The sequence below is a fragment of the Ahaetulla prasina genome, chromosome 18, assembly GCF_028640845.1.
Source record: "Ahaetulla prasina isolate Xishuangbanna chromosome 18, ASM2864084v1, whole genome shotgun sequence".
Taxonomy (NCBI): domain Eukaryota; kingdom Metazoa; phylum Chordata; class Lepidosauria; order Squamata; family Colubridae; genus Ahaetulla; species Ahaetulla prasina.
Genome location: NC_080556.1, coordinates 8965447 through 8986862, shown reverse-complemented (window position 1 = coordinate 8986862; position 21416 = coordinate 8965447). Strand labels below are relative to the sequence as shown.

At 54.0% G+C, this 21416-nt stretch overlaps 1 protein-coding gene across 2 annotated transcripts in view; it reads right to left on the bottom strand.

Annotated features, from left to right (window-relative positions):
• Positions 1-1300: 1300 nt before the first annotated feature.
• IFFO2 (intermediate filament family orphan 2) overlaps positions 1301-21416 on the bottom strand; it is a 32470-nt gene continuing 12354 nt past the window's right edge. Inside the window, exons 2-9 of one of the 2 annotated variants that reach the window (XM_058160908.1) lie at positions 14319-14379; positions 13423-13518; positions 10709-10849; positions 8707-8849; positions 7380-7503; positions 5459-5551; positions 5037-5167; positions 1301-4848 (exon numbers count right to left, since the gene is read on the bottom strand). In XM_058160908.1, coding sequence (XP_058016891.1) covers positions 4743-4848; positions 5037-5167; positions 5459-5551; positions 7380-7503; positions 8707-8849; positions 10709-10849; positions 13423-13518; positions 14319-14379 — 895 coding nt within the window. In that variant the 3' untranslated portion in view covers positions 1301-4742. The remainder of the gene's footprint in view (positions 4849-5036; positions 5168-5458; positions 5552-7379; positions 7504-8706; positions 8850-10708; positions 10850-13422; positions 13519-14318; positions 14380-21416) is intronic. The other variant, XM_058160909.1, reaches the window with a different exon arrangement.

The following is a 21416-nucleotide window of genomic DNA, read 5'->3' as shown; positions in this document are numbered from 1 at the left end:
GTTTGTTTAGCCTCACTAGGTGGGCTCAGTGACTAAGATACCGAGCTCGTCGATCGGAACAGTCGGCCGTTCTGGCGGTTCGAATCCCTATCACGGGTCTCCTGCGTGAGCAGGGGTGGTTGGACTAGATGACCTCCAAGGTCCCTTCCAACTCTTGTTACGGAAAGAAAAGAGGTCCACACGAAACTTTAGTAACCAGAAATTTTGGCATTTATTGTCAGGGGGTTTCTTCCTCCGAAACAAAACAAAACAAAACCCAAAAACAACCGCCGTAAACCCCGTTTTCCCAGCCCCATCCAAAAGCTTCGAGAACATTCCTGATTCGCAGAGAAAACCCGTTTGGTACATTGTTCATATGAAACGGAAGAGAACCCGGGAGGGGGCGGAGGAAGGAAACCGGAGAGAAACCCCACCACCCTTCTTAATGGAGAATAGGGTGGGGGGAGAGAGAAAGAAGGTTAAAGGAGGATCTGAACTCAGAAGTCCTTTCTTCCAGAGGGCAATGGGAAGGGGGAACGACTACCCCAATGTGGAACCGGGAGTGAGTGTGTCACACATTTGTGGGTGAGAAAAGGAGGCGGACAGGTCGGCTCAATGTGTTGGGTGGGGGGTTTGGCACGGGGGGGGGAGAGGGACTGCGGAAACCATCCCCTAAAAGTCACAATTTCTCCAATTTTAAGGTGGGAGGGAAAGAGGGGGGGGGAAACAACAACCCACACACCACTTTGGAGCAAGCTTAACAACAAATGGTTCTTTCCTGGCAAGTGCACAAATACATGACCTCTGGTTACACCCCCCCCACCTCCCGCAAAACAGGCCAATATACAGAATATAAAGCACAATATGTACAACCACCGTAAACATTTCCGTTCCGAAGAGTTTGGCTTTTTTTTTTTTAAAGAATATCGAAAACGACTCGGGCGACCTCGAGAAAGTGGAATAAGGTTTGCGGGGTGACAAAACTATTGCTCTTGAATCGTCCTTCTCTTCCTCCTCCACCCCCCCCCCCACCCCACTACCTTCATTCCTTCGCACGCACCCCCCAAAACAAACGTGGACGCTAACCACGTCGCTTTGCACGAGATTGCGGCGGTGGGGAAGAAAATCCCGGCCCGCCGCCGTTTTAAAATGATAAAAACACCAGTTTTTGGTCTCAAGCAGCTCTGCAGAACATTTCGACTTATTCCAGCCTAAAGTAGATTCCGCAAACTACACCCGTCCACTACGCAACTTCCAAGGGGTGACAAGGCCGAATTGGCTTTTGAGTCATTTTCCCCTGGACCGCTGGACTTTTTTTGGGGGGTAGGGGCGTCCCGGATCCAGGCGGAAAGGACGGAGTCTCCGCTTCCCAAATCATTTCCCTTGCGTGCTGTGCAATGACAAAGGTGTGCGATACGGATTTTAAGGAACAGGTCAGTGACGGCGAACCGAGTGCGCGCCCTGGAGCGCCGGAAACCCGGACACCAGCTGGCTGGCGTGCACATGTTTTTGGCCATTTTTGGGGGCCGTTTTTCAGACCAAAAATGGCCTGAAAACGGCCAGTTTTTTTGGCTGTTTTCAGGCGCTCAGATGCCCGTGAAGACCAGCATGTGCACTGAAAACCAGAAGAGCAGCTAGCGACGGCGCAGGTGCCCACAGTGAGGGCTCTGCACGCGTGCCATAGGTTCACCATCACGGGAATAGGTGATCTGAACTCGGGGAATGTGACAGGGAGGACTCGGGAAGCTTAAAAATTCAGAAACGGGACTTGCGTCCTCATCATGGCTTGAGCTGCAATTAAATTATACAATCCTGGAAACGAGATACGGTTTCTTTGGACATTTTATTCTTCTTCTTTTTTTCTTCATCCCCCCCCCCCCGTCCTTTTAAACAACATGCATTCAACAAGTCGGCAAAGGCTTCGCCCCAAATTTTGTACAAACAAACCCAGTTTGCTTAGGAATTGGGACAGACCGCCATCATCGCCCTGGCTAACAAGCAAAGGAAAATTGTTAGCTTCCTCCCCACCCCCTCCTCCCCTCTTCCCCCCACCTGCCTTTAAAAACCCACGAGAGAGATTGGTTAAAGTCTTTAAAAAGTGTCGCTCGGACACGGCCTTATGAATACTAAAAGAAAGTATTTACAGCCTTACGGAAAGGGGAGGGAGGGGAGAGAGAAAAGAAGGAAGGAAGGAATTGAAAGTATGCCCTGCAGCCCCACCAATATTATTTTTTTTCCCCTTTTCCAAAATGACCGCAGAGACCCTTAACGCACTCCCTGCCTGCCCACTGTGTCAGCACCGTCAACGCCAACGCATCCCGAGTGTAACCACGGTGGACATTAACTGACCACAATTACGTCTGGCACAATTAAAGTCTTCCCCCCAGTTTCCAAGCGGTGACAGCAAAACAAAACAAAAACCCCTCAATTACAGCCTGCGTATAATATTGGTGAGCGCTGCCTTTACCGTTACCATCCCAACTCTATTCTTAGGCAATTTTTCTCTTGGACACCTACAAACAAAAAACGCCACAACCCTGTGACAAGTACCCAGGCCAATTAAAAAGAGCCAAGACGGAAGCTGGACAATCCAATCTCCACCCCGTGCGGAGAAAAGAGGGGGTGAGGAATGGATTGTGCAGCCGCCGTCTTCACTTTTTTTTGGGGGGGGGACACCCTCCGTCCGTGGATGGTGATGCAGGGGCCACCTTGTTCCAGCTAGAATGAACGGCCCTTGCATCCCCTACACCAAAGAACGGTCCCTTCCTCACCTAGGTACCGCCGCCCTCCGCAACCCAACGAGGGCCGTACCCACCTCCTCCAACCCCTTATTCACATGATTAAAAGCTTACATACAAACCAGGCTTGTGCGTTCAGAAGTAAAACAATAACGGGCACAATTGAGCAACAAGGAAACGGAGGGAGGGGGAATTCGCAAGCGGTCAGATGGTTTTTTTTTTGCCTGGACGGAAGAGCGAATTCTCCTCCACTGGGCAGCTAAACAACTGTGAAATCCGACAGATGTCCGAGGGCAAAAGCCGAGGCGTCTGGCTGGGAGAGGCGTAGTAGGGCAATTCATGTCTTTCTCGGCAAAGCCGCCCATTAAAGCAAGCCCAAGTTACACGCGTACACACACACACACACCCCGACTCGGTGACCTCAAGGCAGGCTTTTTACGAAAAGTACCAAGTTACAGTATCGACCCTTGCAAAATAAATTTTTTTAAAAAAAATAAATTTAAAAATAGTAATAGCGATGGTGGTGGGAGGTTGGTTTTTAAGGAAGGAAAAGGATGCAATTTTGGCTACGGAGAGCGGGAATAGCAAAGGGTTTAAAAAGCACTTTGGAAGAAGAATCAATGCCCCCCTACCCCCAAAAATGTTCAAGAAACAAGGGGTGTTTGTGAAGGGGGGGGGAGTGCCCTTAAGCAGCCCATCACTAAAGGGTGTCTCTATCTGTCTCTCTCTCTCCCCCCCCCGCCCCGCAAGACAGAAACCACTCCCCTCCCTCTTGGACAGGTATCAGCACAGTATACGAGGAGTGGGCTCAGCTGGAGGAGGGCTGCCAGCTGGCATTGGGTGTGGATGGGGGTCTCCCCAACTGACCCTCCTCCCGCCGCCATTCACACCAAAAGCCAGCCGCCCACAGAAGCCAAGCAATTGATTGGCCAGCAGGGTGTCCGATATACACAGTGTATCCGACATCAAACTGCAGCAAGGGATAGTGAAAGAAAAGGAGGGGGGGAAGGGAGGGGGGCGTTGCTTCCCTTTCCAGTTGCATATTTGTGTGATGCGCCCAACTCTCCTAAATGACACATACACACACCGCTCCCCTCCCCAGAGAATACTTAGCGTCAATGGAACGGAAACACACGAGGTCATCTTGGGTGCCAGATCAGGTCCTGATTTGGGGAGGGGAGCCTCCCCAGCCTGCAGGCACCCACCCATGGCTTCCCTCCTCGTCTCTTGAAGCCTCCCCAGCCCGGGAACACACGCCCGGCACTCGGGGAAGCAGCAGGGAAAAAAACAACAAAAAAAAGACACAGCCCTCCAGCCATGCCGAGGCGGCAGACGGACCTTCACAGAGCAAAACCGGGCAAGACCGGGTCTGGGGTGCCAAACCGCCGGGCGCTCGGGAGAGGAACCTGAGCCCAGCGGAGGCCCAAACGTGCCACGGAAATAAGGCAAGCAAAGCACTTTGCTTTTTTTTTTTTCGTTTTGTTTTTTTGCATAGTAGTTAAAAACTGCGACCTTCTCGCCCTGCGGTCCTTCTGGCCTTAACCCTCCCAGGCTCTCTGGGTTGGCCACCCTGGGCAGCAAAAGAAGGACGTGGGGCCTGGAGCCCCCGAAATTCCCACCCACCCACACGCCAGAGGCGCCTGTTCCTTCCCCCCCAGGAGCTTGCCTTCCGTCCGAAGCAGGTGGACGTGGCCTAGGAGCTCGGTTGGGCCCACAGCCTGGGGCGAAGGCACAGGTAGAACTGCAGTTTTTTTTTGTTTGTTTGTTTGTTTTGTCACATTTGTCGTTGACGGAACAGTACAAAAGTTTTTTTACAGCACCAATCCTGAGATGACGCGGGAGGTTCCCGAGCCTCCGGGAATGCCGGCCGAGGACGCGGAAGTCCTGGATCACCCATGCTGCAAGGTTTCAACTTTTGTCCAGTTTTTGTTTTTTTAAAAAGTTTTCTGTTCTCCCCGTCCCGCCAAACCGCCTTCCCCCCACCCCCACCCCCAACAACAACCCCTGCGCCGCTCCGGGTGTTCATCAGCTGACCATGGGCTCTACGTCTGCTTCTCTGTCGAAGTCGTCTTGAATCTCGTCCGTGTTTCCCGAGTCGCTGCTGGCGAGCGAGTTGGGCGACGGGGAATTTCTGGAACGAGGGAGGAAAGGCAAAAGGCAGGATCGGATCTGAACCTCGACTCGCGCCCCCCCCCCCAAAAAAAAGCAGGTGGAGGACACTTGACAAAGTCTCTTCCTGCTGCCTCCCACACCCATGCAGGGGGTGGGGGTGGGGGTTCTTGGTGAAAGCAGGGTGGTGCCCCCCTCCTTTTACCCTACCTTTCCGCGGAGCCTTTGATTAGCCGCCGACAGGTCTCCATCTGGACGTCCAGGCCCCGTTTCATGCTGCACATCTCCATGTACTCATGAAGGTGGCGGTTCATGTCGCTTTTGGCGGTGGCCAGTTCCAGCTGGGGAAGGGAGGGTGGGGCAGAAGGATATGGGGTTAAGCCTTGACCCCCTGCCCCTCCCTAGTGGGCTTGGGCTGTGGACAAGGAGCGGCCCTTTGGAAGGCAGGTCACTATCCTTCGTCTCTTTCGCCCGTTTGCGTGTCTCTAAGGAGTATGACACCACACACCATTTTGAGAGACACTCCTTGGTTCCATTCCCACCCTGCAGCAGAGAAGGCTCGGGGTGGGTGAAGAGCTGCTGCCTTCCCTTCGCTGCCACTCAGCCCCAACTTCCATCGTTTTTATCTTTACCTCGATCTGTCCTATCGTTTCTTGATATTCTTTGTCTCGGGTTTTGAAGAAAGATTCTGTCTCATGGATCAAGTTTCCCAGGTTCTCCTCTTGCTGAAAGACACACCAAGCGGGCAGCCTTAGGCGGGGAGGTAGCTGAGTGAGACCCACTCACTGGAGGGTCTCCGGCAGCCCAGGTCTCCGAGGGGGCTTCTAGGCAGGTTTCCCCATCCGCTCCCCTCTCCTGCTTTCTTGGGCTCCAAAGCCTGCACGAAACCCTTTCGGAAGGGAGCCACCAGCCCTTCTGACGAGGGACAGGCAGCAAACCTGGCCCTAATCCTCCCTCTCAAAATAGGGAGGCGATCCAACTGGTCAGTCCTAGAGGAGATCAACCCTGACTGCTCTTTAGAAAGCCAGATCCTAAAGAGGAAACTCAAATCCTTTGGCCTTCAGGTCCAGCAACTGGGACTCTCGAAATGCCCAATTAAGCCCAAATCTTAAATCTGAAAAGTTGCCGAGCCACTGTTGAGTTTGGCTTGGCAGTTATAACAGTTAGGTAAGGAAGCAAAGCTCAAATTAAAACAGGCATCGAGTCTGCTGGGGAAGTGAGGTTCCTATTTAAACACGTGACCCGATTGTGTTAAATTTATGTGTTACCGACATAAAAGAAACAAAATGGAGACTAGTATAGATCTGTTTAGTTCTCATCAGCTTGCCATAACCTTCTAGGATTCGAACCTGGGCTCCTTGCATATTAGGTAGATGTATTAACCTCAGTTGCAATGGATGGCTGTGAAAGTTGGGACCACAAGGAAGGCTGAGCGCCAAAGAATTGAGGCCTTTGAACTCTGGTGCTGGAGAAGACTTCTTGTGAGTCCCTTAGACTGCAAGGCCATCCAACCGGTCGGTCCTAGAGGAGATCAACCCTGACTGCTCTTTAGAAGGCCAGATCCTGAAGAGGAAACTCAAAATACTTTGGCCACCTGATGAGAAGGAAGGAAGGACTCCCTGGAGAAGAGCCTAATGCTGGGAAAGATTGAGGGCAAAAGAAGAAGGGGACGGCGGAGAACGAGGTGGCTGGATGGAGTCACTGAAGCAGTCGGCGTGAGATTCAATGGACTCCAGAGGATGGTAGAGGACAGGAAGGCCTGGAGGAACATTGAACCAGGGGCCTCTGGTGGCTCAGCAGACTAAGTCTGCCTGTTATTAACACAGCTGCTTGTTACTGCAAGTTCAAGTCCCACCAGGCCCAAGGTTGACTCAGCCTTCCATCCTTTATAAGGTAGGTAAAATGAGGACCCAGATTGTTGGGGGGCAATAAAAGTTGACTTTGTATATAATATACAAATGGATGAAGACTATTGATTAACACATGTAAGCCGCCCTGAGTCTTCGGAGAAGGGCGGGATATAAATTCAAAATTAAAATAATAATAATAATAATAATAATAATAATAATAATAATAATAATAATAATAATAATAATAATAATAATAATAATAATAATAATATTTTAATTTGTATACCGCCCTTCTCCCGAAGGACTCAGGGCGGTGAACAGGCAGATAAAATATACATACACACAATAATTAAAAAACATCCCTTAAAAAACTAATTTAAATGCCCAAAATATTAAAAAACGTACTTCCCCGTAAAATCACAGAATTTTAAAAACCCATCCAATAAAAATAAGAATCAGGCTAGTCCAGCCATACGGAATAAATAAGTTTTAAGTTTAAGTTTTAAATTTTAAGTTAAAATAAAAAAAAAAAATTGTCCATGGGGTCGCAATGGGGTCGTGACTTCGCAACTAACATCAACAACTTCTAAGCCGTGGGCTCTCCTGCCTTTGTCATCTATACCAGGGGAAAGATTTAAGTGTCGTCGTTTTTTTTTAATCAGGGCAACCTGGTCTATCCAATTATGGCCCGGGCACCACTCACCTCTCCTTGGAGCTCCACGGTCGGGTTGCAGTTGGTAAAGTCTTCCCACAGGAGCAGGGTGTCTTCGTTTTCCTCCCAAGTCAAGCTGTCGCAGTCGTCATCGAAATCGAAGGTCTCCCGCCTGCTTGGAGATGCGTAATTACGTTACAACTCCGTTTACTGGGACTTGCTAGCACTAGCGGGAGACGGGCTTCTTGGTCCAAGCTCTTTCCGGCTTCCCTCCCCGCCTGTCTTTCCTTCTGTCGCTCGACAGGCTGGCCCTGCTTCAAGAATGTAGCCCTCCAGGGGGCGCTCTGTGCTAACCAACAGTCCTGCCTTCTCGGCTCCAGCTGCCGGGCCCCGAATCAAAGGGCATCGTGACCACCCCCCACCGACAGCCCAAAGGACCAGTGCTATGCCTGGGTTTGCCACTTTAGCCCCTTTTCTTTCCTTCCCCTCAAGCTTCCTTCTTCCTTCCTTTTCATACTTTCCCCTTCCTCCCTTCCTTCCTTCCCCTCATCTTCCTTCTTTTACTTTCAGACTCCTCCTTCCCTCCTCCCTCCCTCCTTCACTTTTCCTTCCTTCCTTCCCCTTAATCTTGCTTCTTCCTTCCTTTTCCTACTTTCCCCTTCCTTCCTTCCCCCCTCTCTCCCTCCCTCCCATGCTGAAGCCCTTCTGAGACAGAGGGCTGCACTCCCCCTCCTCACGTTCTCTGGGAGAGATGTCTGCCTTCTGAGCTCACTGCCTTCCCAGCAGACAGAAGGCAGGAAGTTGAGGTCAGCCCTAATCTTAGGACAAAGAGTGTGTGGGGGGGGTCATGGCCGGGCAGTTTTCCCAACTGGGCTGGGGTGCTCAAAGCTTTTCAAACCCTGCCCACTTACAGAAAAGCCAACACACACACACACTCACACACACAAGCTAAGATGGCCTTGAAAATTCAGCAATCTTTTACTTAGGGAAGAAGAGAAACAGGAGGAGAGCTCACTTCCTGGCTGCTATGACAAGAGGGTCTCTCCAAGCTCAGAGCCAGGCTTCCTGAAAAATGCACAGCCCCATGTCTATCGGGCCAGAGACAGTGATGGTATTCAGCTGGTTCTATCCGGTTCGGGGCGAACCGGTAGCGGTGGCTGCGGGAGGCTTCGCCCGCCCGCCCGTCATCATGTCCCATTTATCCACGTTTTTGATGCTCTGCGCATGCACGGAAGGCCCACGTGCTCACCTTTGCGAATCGGTAGCGAAGGTAAGTGAAATGCCACACCCCTGGCCGGAGACCCCTTGCTTCTAGAAGCAAAGCCTAAGAGGAAGAGCCTGGGCGGAGCCCACCGCTCAGGTGGGCTCAGGTACTCACAACTGATTGAACATCCTCTTCATTTCGTCGGTGATGTTGAGAGAGCAGCTGACGTCCTCCTCCGAGAAGCGGGCGTTGTCCGTGTCCTGCTCGGCCACGTCTTCATCCGACGTGAACCGGCGCTCCTTCTTCTTGGAGGCCACCTTAATCGGAGAGAAGGGCCGTCACTACAAGGCCAGGCTGAGCCGCCGCGCCGCGAGAGGAGCAGGAGGGAAGACATGATGAGCGCTCTCTGAAAAGGGAAGAAAACTCCCCCCCCCCGGCTCCCCCTGGGACTGGCGCCCCCAAGCCACACGAGAGGTGTTTAAGAGTCACAGGCCACAAGGAAATCGGAGGGGTGGGAAGAGGAGGAAGAGGAGGAGGCGCGCAGCAGAAGCAAGCCCCGGGCGGCCTCGGCAACTCGGCCAGCCATGCGCAGGCCCAAAGGTGGGGGGGGGGGGGGAGAACGGACGCTGAAGCAGCTGGAGGTGCTCAGAGCAGGAAGCTGCAGAGCGAGAGGATCTGGCAAGGAGGGTCTTCTCGGCCTGGGGGAGAAGCCCACCCTACAGGTGTGTCCATCAACCGGCAGCGCTCAATCAAGCCAGGAAAAGTGGGTACGCAGAATGAAAGTCAGAGGGAAAAGAGACTGGAAAATCACACACACACACAAACACACACACACGCACCACCGGCGGTTAGTGCCAGACACCAGAGAATGAAAAGGAGACTCATTCATGACTGTTAAAACACGAAGCGAGGGGGCCTGAGCGCCATTTTGGGACTGCCCCGAGGGCCTCGGGGTGCCCCATCTGGAAGTCAGGGGCCATCGGGGCTGGTGGCGGTGGTGGGACTCAGCCTGGAGCCCACCGCTCAGGTGGGCTCAGGTACTCACAACTGATTGAACATCCTCTTCATTTCGTCGGTGATGTTGAGAGAGCAGCTGACGTCCTCCTCCGAGAAGCGGGCGTTGTCCGTGTCCTGCTCGGCCACGTCTTCATCCGACGTGAACCGCGCTCCTTCTTCTTGGAGGCCACCTTAATCGGAGAGAAGGGCCGTCACTACAAGGCCAGGCTGAGCCGCGCGCGAGGAGCAGGAGGAAGACATGATGAGCGCTCTCTGAAAAGGGAAGAAAACTCCCCCCCCCCGGCTCCCCCTGGGACTGGCGCCCCCAAGCCACACGAGAGGTGTTTAAGAGTCACAGGCCACAAGGAAATCGGAGGGGTGGGAAGAGGAGGAAGAGGAGGAGGCGCGCAGCAGAAGCAAGCCCAGGCGGCCTCGGCAACTCGGCCAGCCATGCGCAGGCCCAAAGGTGGGGGAGAACGGACGCTGAAGCAGCTGGAGGTGCTCAGAGCAGGAAGCTGCAGAGCGAGAGGATCTGGCAAGGAGGGTCTTCTCGGCCTGGGGGAGAAGCCCACCCTACAGGTGTGTCCATCAACCGGCAGCGCTCAATCAAGCCAGGAAAAGTGGGTACGCAGAATGAAAGTCAGAGGGAAAAGAGACTGGAAAATCACACACACACACAAACACACACACACGCACCACCGGCGGTTAGTGCCAGACACCAGAGAATGAAAAGGAGACTCATTCATGACTGTTAAAACACGAAGCGAGGGGGCCTGAGCGCCATTTTGGGACTGCCCCGAGGGCCTCGGGGTGCCCCATCTGGAAGTCAGGGGCCATCGGGGCTGGTGGCGGTGGTGGGACTCAGCCCTGGAGCCAACGAGTAGCTTGGGGCAGCCACTCCTGGCTCGCAGGCTTTCCCTGAAGGCAGCCAAGTGCCTGGCTGGCTTAATCCCACGTCCACTAACCAGAGACCTAGAAGAACGGGTGGGTCCCTCCAAGTGGGACCTCCCGACAGCTACATGACTCCTCCTTGGCATCTGGGAGGAGGGGTCTTCTGACCCCTCAGGAGGGAAGGAGAGGGGGGAGAGTGGGCCCAGGGAGGTCATCAGTTGCCTCCACTCCGGCTTCTCTTCTCCTCCTCTCCCTAACAAAACACAGCCATCTTCTCCAGCTGGATCACCTGGAATATCTTGGAAACGTCTTCCGAGTTGCGCTGCTGCGCTACATCGCACAGCTTGGCTGTGATATCAATACGCCGGCAGATGTCCATGTCCACTTTCATGGCTTTCTCTTGGATCTTTGAGTCCAGGTCGGTCATGGGCTGCGGGAAGGACAGCAGGGGAGGGGGGGTGGGATTACAAACTTCGGAAGAGTTAAAGACACTCGGAAGGATCGCCTTCCAGCGGATCAGGCCGGCCTTCAGGGCAAACGCGGTCTCTTTCCCCCGAGCACCACAAATGTTCCGCTTAGGGAAGGCGCATTACGGATGTGGACCTAACGTTCCCCCTCGAACGGGAGCATCGCAGGGAGCTGCTGGGGATTTTCCCGGGGGAGGAGAGGGGGAACAGACCTCTCCATGGGATAGAGGGACTATCCTTTTATCCTCCATGGGATAAAAGTCCACCGAGGAAACTCGCCAATCTGCTGGGAAAGAAGGAGACCTCCCCCTCTACCTAAGGTAAAGGTAAAGGTAAAGGTTCCCCTCGCACATACGTGCTAGTTGTTCCCGACTCTACGGGGCGGTGCTCATCTCCGTTTCAAAGCCGAAGAGCCAGCGCTGTCCGAAGACGTCTCCGTGGTCATGTGGCCGGCATGACTCAATGCCAAAGGCGCATGGAACGTTGTTACTTTCCCACCAAAGGTGCTCCCTATTTTTTTCTACTTGCATTTTTACGTGCTTTCGAAACTGCTAGGTTGGCAGAAGCTGGGACAAGTCACGGGAGCTCACCCCGTTACACGGCAGCACTAGGGATTCGAACTGCCGAACTGCCGACCTTTCGATCGACAAGCTCTGCTGTCTTAGCCCGTGAGCCACCGCATCCCTAGCTATCGCAACCCAAAAGACGCTTTTCCAAAAGGCAAGTGGAAAAAACTTCCTTGGTTGTTGTTTTTTTTCCCCCTTGAAAACGTTTCGCTCCTCACCCAAGAAGCTTCTTCGGTCAGCTTTGGAAGGCATGTTAGGCCGGAAGCTTCCGTGCTGCCACTTTCTCATGTGTGGGAAAGTAGGAGGGGGGGATTTAGTAGAGGGGTTGCCATTAGACATAATAGCATTCTTCCTGTCAGTCAAGGCCAGGCCGATCCTGCAACTGGAGAAGGAGTGGTCGGAATGCTGTCTCGAGATGGGACGGTTGGCGATTGGAGCATGTGATCGACTGAGGATTGAGGGGATGGTTTGGGGTTTTTTGATTTACTGAGGGAAAACCCCGATCTCTCAGATTCGGATTTTCCCAGATGTGCCAGTTTACATATCCCAGTAAAAGAACTTTGAAAGATGCTTGCTTCGGAGTTTTTACTTGGCGAGGGTTTTTTTCTGGAACTCTGACATCTTCAGTTCTGACTCTGAGTTCACTCAGTTCAAAGTCAGAACCGAGGAAGGGTCTTGGATGAGAAGCGAAACGTTTTCAAGGACAAAAAAAATAACTACAACCAAGAAAAGTTTGGGACAACCATGACCTGGATGATTTGAGGATCTTCACGGACAATGTTAGCAAACCTGTCCCCGATATGGTTCTTCTCCTTCACTCCCTGAGACAAAGAGTCTTGGAATCAAAGCCAACAAAGGAAAGGTGGGGGGGACCCATTTCAGCGAGACTCAAATCTGTGTGCAGCACACAGAGAAGGAAATCTGCCATTCTGCTTCAGGCAAGTAAGGGTCACATCTTTGATATCTCGCCTGTTGGGTATCTGGTTTTCAAAAACATCACCGGAAGACAGACTGAGCAACCAGGGTTTTTTTTCAAAAACGGAAACCAATCCTTGAAACCATCCAAAGTAGTTTTCTAAGCCTGCATTCTCATACGTGCTAGTCGTTCCTGACTCTAGGGGGCGGTGCTCATCTCCGTTCCAAAGCCGAAGAGCCAGCGCTATCCGAAGACGTCTCCGTGGTCATGTGGCCGGCATGACTCAATGCCAAAGGCGCACGGAACGCTGTGACCTCCCCAACAAAGGTGGTCCCTATTTTTCTACTTGCATTTTTTTACATGTTTTCGAACTGCTAGGTTGGAAGAAGGTGGGACAAGGAACGGGAGCTCACTCCGTTTATACACGGCACTAGGGATTCGAACCGCTGAACTGCCGACCTTTCTGATCGACAAGCTCGGCGTCTTAGCCGCCGCGTCCCTCAAACCTGGCTCCCCCTAAAGCGAAGGAGAAATATACGCAACACGCTCAAAAGAAAACTCCCAACACGCTTGGAATCCCTCGAAACACGCGAGAAAGGGGAACGCTGCATCTCTAATCCAGACTCAGCCCCTGGATTGGTCCCTGCAAGGGGCAGCATGAGAAGCAGGCAGTCACCTGAATGCAGTGGAGGGGAGCACATCAGCCTGGTGAGGGGCACCTCCTGCCCTCGGAGTGCCATGCGCGGGGAGGGGGGCTCTTTGAGAGGCCACCACTCGGGCCCAGCACTGCCTGGCCAGCCGCTGGGGAGGGGGTTTTGAGACATCGGGGTGCTGTGGGAGGGGGGGAGCAGCAAGTTAATGCATCGACACCAATCGGAGGGGAAGCAGGACGAGGAGGGCGAGCGGGCTGGTGCGATGCATTGGGTCATACCAGGCGGGCGAACTAACTACAAGCAGCCCTCAGCCAACTTATCCCTTTCTGTCCCTTCGGTGGTGGCGGCGGCGCGAGAATGACCGCTCGGCTTCGACCGACACGGCCGCCTGGGCTACTTACGTCGCTCATCAGACCCTTGAAGACCACCAGTTCGGCTTTGAGCCTCTCGATCTTCTCATTTAGCTCCTCTTGGAGAGCTTCAGCTTCCTGCGCCTCCTAAAGGGAGAAAGGAGAGACACCCCCCATGGAAGATGCAAATGCAGGAATGAGAGACCCACATGGTTACACTGAAGGCTAATCTTGGCCCCACTGAAGACGCCCCACCCCAGGCTTACTCAAGGCCGAGTGTGCAAGTTTCTCTCCACCCATTCACCACCTGGTCCCAATTTTGGGGCGCGCCAAGCCCCACGGATTTCTCCCTTATATTCAGGAGGGCAGCCCAGCTTCCTCCCCATCGTTGCTGCGTTTCAATCTGCAATGGGTCAGCCCCAGTTTTTTTTCCCTCTAGGGATTCCTTACTGCAGACAGGCGAGACTAGGGCAGCAATGCGCCCCCTCCCCCGTTTTTCCACCCAGCCCTCTGCCAGCCATCCAGAAGAGCAGGGGGGGTCTCCTAACTTGGCAACTTTAAGTCTTGTGGATTTCAACTCCTCCCAGCATGGCTGGCTCAAGAATTCTGGGAGTTGAAGTCCACCAGTCTTTAAAAAGTTGCCACGTTTGGAGACCTCTGAAGAAGAGGAATGGCTGCCAGGTCCTGGTCAGGGCCAGGAAGGCTCCTCTGTCATGGCTGCAGCTGATTTGCTCCCTGATGCCCCAACCGAGGCCCAGCAGACCCACAGGGTTCACTATTCAGGGGGCTCTGTTGGTTTCCTTATACACAGAGGGAACAGGCTTCAATGCCAGAGATTGGCTCATGCAAACATCCGGGGGGACTGGGGGGGGTGTGTGTTCCAGTCTTGACGATCGGCTAAACCAACGTATTACCCATCAATGCCTCGAAGGGGGGAAAAGCTGTACCTCTTGCAGCGTCTCCACCATCGACTCCAGCCGCATCCGCTTGGCCACTTCCTCTTCCCATCTGAAAGAGACACGACAAGCAAGATGAGGAGACGTGGCCTTCAGTGGGGCCTGAACGGAGAAGGGTTTTTTTTTGGTGCTCACAAATACATCAAACAGTCATTTAAGGTTTGGTGTCCTTCTTTTCCCTCACTCAAAACTCAAACCCATCTTTTTGGGTTGAGTGGGGGCGGGGAGCTTCAGCCCCAATTCTGAAATTTGACTTCAGATGCAAAGGGTCTGATTTTCCTTCGTGGACAGGGATACTCAGCAGAGTTTGTGTTTCGCCTTCAAATTAAAACCAAAATGCCAAATTGGCTAGACCAGGGGTGTCGAACTCAACACCTGGGGGCCGGATCCGGATCTGGCCCGTGGGATGCTTAGATCTGGCCCACGGGACCACCCTGGAAACAGCAAAGGACTGGCCCACGGTGCTTCTGCCAGCAAAAATGGAGCTCCATTTTCACTGGCAGAGGGTTGCCAAAAACAGCTTAGGAGCCTGTTTTCATTGGCAGAATGTTTGGGCCATCACAGAAGCCCCCAACGTCAAGCTGGCCACGGCCAACCTGCCCCCCCCCCGAGGTCAAACACAACCCTGATGCGGCCCTCAATGAAATCAAGTTTGCCACCCCTGGGCTGTATGGTCTGTCAACCCCTCCTTTCGTTCCATCGAACCAGGCCAACCTCAAGACATGTCAAGGGGATCATTCCAACCCCCGTTCATAGTTTTAAACCCTGCCTAAAAAAAAAATCATCGCTGGCCGAGATGCCTACAGGAAGCCCTGCTGGTTGTAGACTTCCTCCGCCAAGTCTCTGCTCAGGATTCTCTCGAAGCCTCGATAGGTTTAGCAGCATTTGGAACCCAGCTCCATGCCAAGGAGAAAGGAAGGACGATCACGGCGGCTGTGTTGTTTTGCACGCCCCAAAATCCTTCCCAGGCGACCTCCGAATGCGCTGGTGGTGCTCACACAAACACACACACACTCCCTCGAGTGCCATTTTGCAAACCAAGCTGGCCGGGTCCATTTTTACATTTTTTCCTATCCTTAATAAAGCATCTGCTTCGCTTGAGCAGAATGTGGTCCAGGAAAAAAGTATTTCTAGCTTTGCTCTTCACCACCAGCTGTTTATACGCGGACTAAACTACTGGCCTTGCAATTTGTTTTTAGCCCGAGCGATTTTTGAGACTTCCAAGTCCAGTGACTCGGCGTGTTATGTGGCCGGATGCGTAGCCGTGATGCCTTTTCCAGTCTTCTCCTTCCCTTCGATCAGAAGGAAGCGGCTCAGGGACGGAATGGAACACCAGCCATTGGCCAAGTCCAGCCTCCCCAGCTGTCGGTCCTTCCAGCCGCATCCCAAGAAGGAGCTAGCTGGCAAGGATCGGGGGTTAAATTCAGCAGGTTCTAACGAACCGGTAGCGGAAATTTTGAGTAGCTCGGAGAACCGGCAAATACCACCTCTGGCTGGCCCAAGAGTGGGGTGGGAATGGTGATTTTGCAATATCCTTCCCCCAAGTGTGGTGTGGGAATGGCAACTTTGCAGTATCCTTCGCCCAGGAGTGGAGAGGGAATGGGGATTTTGCAGTATCCTTCTCCCAGGAGTGGGAAGGGAATGGGGATTTTGCAGTATCCTTCCCCTGGAGTCGGGTGGGAATGGAGATTTTGCAGTGTCCTTCCCCTGGAGTCGGGTGGGAATGGGGATTTTGCAGTATCCTTCTCCCAGAAGTGGGAGGGAATGGGGATTTTGCAGTATCCTTCCCCTGGAGTGGAAAGGGAATGGGGATTTTGCAGTATCCTTCCCCCAGGAGTGGGGTGGGAATGGGGATTTTGTAACATCCTTCCTCGGGAGTGGTGAGGGAATGGGGAATTTGCAGTATCCTTTCTCCCAGGAGTGGGAATGGGGATTTTGCAATATCCTTCCCCTGGAGTCAGGTGGGAATGGAGATTTTGCAGTGTCCTTCCCCTGGAGTGGGGAGGGAATGGGCATTTTGCAGTATCCTTCCCCTGCCACGCCCACCAAGCCACACCACGCCCACAGAACCGGTAGTAAAAAAAAAACTTGGATTTCACCCCTGGCAAGGATGCTTGGTAAACCTCACAAGGTTTAGCCATTATGGGGGTCCAGCAGCCCCAGTTAACTCACTGGCTGTGGGAGGGAAGAAGCCACAATCATCCCAGTTCCCCTCGCTTAAGGATGCCCGCAAGGAAGATGGAGGCCTAAAGGGAGGGAGGGGAGGGAGGGTTTCACCCTCCACCTTCCCAGGTATGACAGGCTGTCTTTATTTATATCTTTCCGACGGCTGGCTTTGAACAAGAGCCAAACGCTGCATTTTGCTAATGGGAAATCAAGGCTCCCCATCAGGTTGTTAAAAGGAGAGGAGAGAGAGAGAGAGAGAGAGGGAGAGGGAGAGAAAGAAGAGGAAACGTATCTCTTAACTTTGACTGCTTCTTCCTCAACAATGAATTCCCCACATGTGAATTTCCCCAAGGCGCTTTCTGCAAAGGGTGGCCCTTCTCCTTCTCCACCATCCCAAAGCCTTGGAGCCGATATAAAGTCGGGGGGGGGGGAGGCTCCCACCTCCTCGTTCTGTAAGTGCCCCCCCCAACTGCGGCGCATTCCAGAGGCCGTATAAGGGAGGCTGGGCTTGGCTGGCGGCAATCCCGCCTGGCGCGGCTCTCCAGATGCCCAAGAGATGCTGACCCAGCAGCAACAGCAACCTCCCCCCCCCCTCCATCTCCAGACATCTCCTTCTGCCCAAGCCAAGAAACTGCCGCCCCGCAGATCCATTAGTTTCTCCTTGGGGCCCGGGCTCAACGAGAGGCCGCTGCATTTAAAATAAAAAAATAAAAAAATGTTCCCCCTTGCAGGCGGAGGGGTTGGCGAGAGAGGCTCACCTTCCCCATCCGGGCTAAGCAAGGCAGCCCCCACCGTTCGCTCCCTTGCGTGGCAGATGGCGGTTCTGGCTAGTCTTGGCTCAGATGGAACTACACACACACACACACACATACTCCCCAGCCCAGCGGCAGCCAGGCCGGATGCGCGAGGCCAGAGCCAAAGCCGTCCCAGAAGAGTAAACAGTCTGCAAGGAAGCCATTAAGGGCTGAGTCACGAGGCTACCGGGCTTCTCTCTCTCTCTCTCCTCCTTCCAAAACGTTTGAACCCCCGGCGTGACCCACGCCTTCTTTCTCTGCCTCGGGGGCAGCCGCGGAAGAAGAGCCCAGCTGGTTCCCATGCCGCCTCTCCCAGTTCCTGGGAATCAATCGCTGGGCCGGGCCAGAGAGATGCCATCAGCGCAGCCTCCTCGGGATCCTTCCAGCGCCCCAGAAGCTGCCTCTGTATGGCCGGGTGACGACAATCCAAGCGGAGCCAAACAATATTTCACGAATGAGACAGGCGAGGAATTCGCCAGTCAGGCCTCGCAATGTGTCCTTTCCGGGCCACAAAAGGACTTTTCAAAGACAGCCCTCAAATTAGGCCGTCTCAACTGGGGGTGGGGGGGGGATTCTTTCCCCCCCCCTCCCCCAAGCTGGCACAACAGGCTTTGTGAATCCCCAGAAGTCCCCTGGGTGCCAACACTTAAACGGGGAGGAAACCCCATGCTGGTAGAGGGTCTCCCAGAGAAATGCTGGACAGGACTGGGGAGCAAGTTAGGGGAGGGGAGGGCGCCCCGGGGCAGAGGAGAGAGGGGCTGTTTGGCAACAGCATTGGGCCACCAAGGTGGATGGCACCCCTCCCTCTGCAAGCTCTCCTTCCCGGATCCCGGCGATTCCCAAAGATACCTCCCCTGTCGAAGAAGGCAAGCTATTTGCTCAGCGGGTACCCCTGCCTATCCCGGACAGCTCCCTCCCTGCAGGAGCCTCTCCCCACCCACCCATCCACCCACCCACCCAGGGGCTAGCGGGTTCAAACTCTGGAGGGCGAGGAACAGGAAAGAGGAAGCGTTGAGGGGCAGGAACGTTGTCAGGAGGGCCTAGGCAGCGTCCCGCCCAACTTTGCTCATCGCTTCGGAGGGAAGCCCCAGCCCTCTTCTGTCACCAGCCCCACCAGTTGAGATGACAGGAAAGGGAAACGGGAGCCCCGGGTGCAACAGGGCGGTGGCCCTCCGCGTCAGTCACGGACCGGAGACACGTGGGGCTGTCACCGCTTGTCTGCCTCGGCTTCTTTGCTTGCCCAAGGCCTGCCTGCCTCACCTGAGCAGACCAGGAGTTTTGCAACCACGGGCTGCCCCACGTGCTCGAACACGGCGTCCTCGCAGCAGCCCCATCCCATCGCTAGCCACCCCTCAACAGGACTTTTCACTCCCGAGGGTGAGGGGTGGGGGGCACAGCACAGCCATTCCTTTAGCCGGCACCCCTGGAGTTTAAGGAACATTCAGAGTTTGGGGAACAGGGGATTATAGTCCGTTGAACCCCCCCACCCTGGGATAGCTGCCTTTTGAAAGGTAGGAGATGTCACGTCTGTAAAACAAACGAAGCCGCTTTAAATACCTAAAATAATTAGTTTCTTATTGCAAAATCAAAAGGGTGCTCAGAAATAGCACACCGATCAATGAGCCAAGCTGTTGTTATTCAGTTGCAGAGTACAGGAAGGGCTTGGAAAAAAATCAAGCTGAGAGAGAGAGAGAGAGAGAGAGAGAGGAAGAGACCCTTCCCCACAGCCAGCAAAATGAGACCGAATGGGGGCAAAACCCACCACGCAAACAGGTGGGTGCCGGCCAGGAGCTTCAGGAAATAACTGGGATAAGGATCACAGCTGGATCCTGAGTGCCACCAGAGTGCTGCAGAGGATGACAAGAACTTAAAACAAAATGCCCCATGTTTTTCCACGCCAAAAAAAAAAACAACACAAAAAAACCCATGGCTTTAGATCAGGAGTTTCGAACCCGCCTGGGCCAGGACCCACTACTGGGCCTTCAGCCGTTTTGGCACCGGCAAGCATGCATGTGTATCCCCACTCGCAGGAGCAGTGGGCAAGCGCGTGCCCGCCGCTCGTGCAAATTGAGCTGCGGGCGCATCCCCTCTCCCGCTCCTCCTGCCAGGTCCGCAAAGCCGGGACGGTTGGCGAACTTTTGTTTTATATCCTTTAAGCCTTCTGAGGGTGGCCGGAAGAGAAGAGACCCCTCAAGGTAACATCATGATTCCACAAATCGATGGGGGCACCTGACACATCTTCACAACATGTGCGTGAGAAAGAGAGAGAGAGACACACACACAGACTCTAACTTGTTGAAGAGGCGAAAGCATGTTGTTCTACCGCATCTATGCCAAGCCAACAGGCACAAGGCTGGGCAAGTCTCGCAATCCACCTCTGAGGTTGAAGAGGAGGAGGAGGAGGAGAGAGAGAGAAACGTAAACAAAGAACCATCCTCCAGCCCAAGATCCATGTTCCCACAGCACCGGGACGTTCTCCTTCAATAACGGAAGGCCCGTGGGCGGTATGAGCCGGTCCTTCTTCTCGCAGCTCTGCTGGAGAGGAGAATACGGCTGGTTGGATGAAGAGCAAGCTTGGCAAAACGCTGCACCCTTGAGAAAACCCACCAGCCGCCACTTTCACGCCGTTCCCAGGGAAACCGTGGCGCTGCGGGTTCGGCTGTGGGTGCGTGTTGTGTCCTTGCTGCCTCTTCCCCCACAGCTCTGCTGCCATTCAGCCTCTTCTTCCAGCTGAGCTTACAGGCCAGGCCAGGCCCGTCAGTCCCCCCTGAGCTCAGGGCTCTGATTAAAAGAGAAAATTAAATGGTTCCTGAAGAGCTCCGTGCAAAATGCTTTAATCTTAATGGGAACAGCCGATCTATTAAATCCTGGCTCGTGTGCGCCAGCGCCTCCCCGGGTGAAGCGGTACGGAGCTTGGCCAGAGAAACCTTCCAAAGCCAACCCTCTGCCCAAATGGGGCTTCTGGATGGGGGGGCTTTCCCAATCCTCCCCAGGGAGCAAATGAGGGGGTGGGTGGGAAGGAGGGGGCTCGATTCCAGCCGAGGCCGTCTTTTCATTTCTGGAAGGTGGGCACTCGTGTTCCCGCAGCCTCAGGGAGAGAAGTCACGGCTTCTTTGGGTAGTGAAACCAGTCTAAGCCCTCGGACGGCTGTTTCTTTTTATTCTGCCGGTACCGTGGCATTACCAGGCTGGTGTGTGTGTGTGTGTGTGCTTTCCATTCTGTTTTGGTGAGCTGCTGATCTATTCTGCCCAAACTGCCTCCAAAGGGGGAAAGGTGGAAGTTACCAGGAGAATCTCAGAGCTGTGGAATGTGCAGGTCAGAAAACAGCAGCTCCCAGGCGGGGAGCACTGAGCCTGGCAGGCAGGGAGGGCTCTGTCTCGGGCCCAGACTTAATGGCAACTCACACCTCCGCGCTTAGCTCGAAGGAACCCAAGAGGAATGCACAGGGCCGTGGCTTTGGCTGCTCGCCCCACGGACAGACGGCCTTTAATGTGAGCGCTGGGACAGGACTGGAGGGAGGGAGGGAGAAAGAGAGAGAGTTTTCGCTGACAGCGAAGGAAGATGCTGGCAGCCTTCGCTCCTACATCTGTGGCAAAGATCTCCTTCCTCAAGTCGAAGAAGCCGCCTCGAAATAAAACGCAAGGGTTGCAAACGGGTTTTGGATCGCTTGGCACGTCCCAGACGTGGTGCCAACGGTCCACTTGAGGCAGCTTCTCATGTGCCTCTGGGACCCCGTTCATTTGATGGGGAATCTGCTTGGAATCTGGATCCTCCAGGCTCCCCGTGGCGAATGGCCCGGCACCAGGCCCGTCCAAGAGGCACAAGGAAAGGCCCGGCTGAGATGACGCGGCCTCTAAGCTTGGCCAAGAAGCGGGAGAGGTGGCTGCGCTTCGTAAAGGCGAGGGGTCCTCTGGTTGAAGAAGCCTCCCCCCCCCCCCACGCCAGCCTTTGACCGAGCGCGGAGCTGCAGATTCAGCAGAATTCGGAAGCCACCCACTGCTCTCCAAGCAGATGCCTGCCTCATGGAAGGATTCAAAGCCACATCCGGCCGCGCAGAGTTGCTCCTGGCGTAAAATGCCACAATTGGAGAGCTAGCAAGCACAAATCAGCTCCAGATGGATTCCCCAAG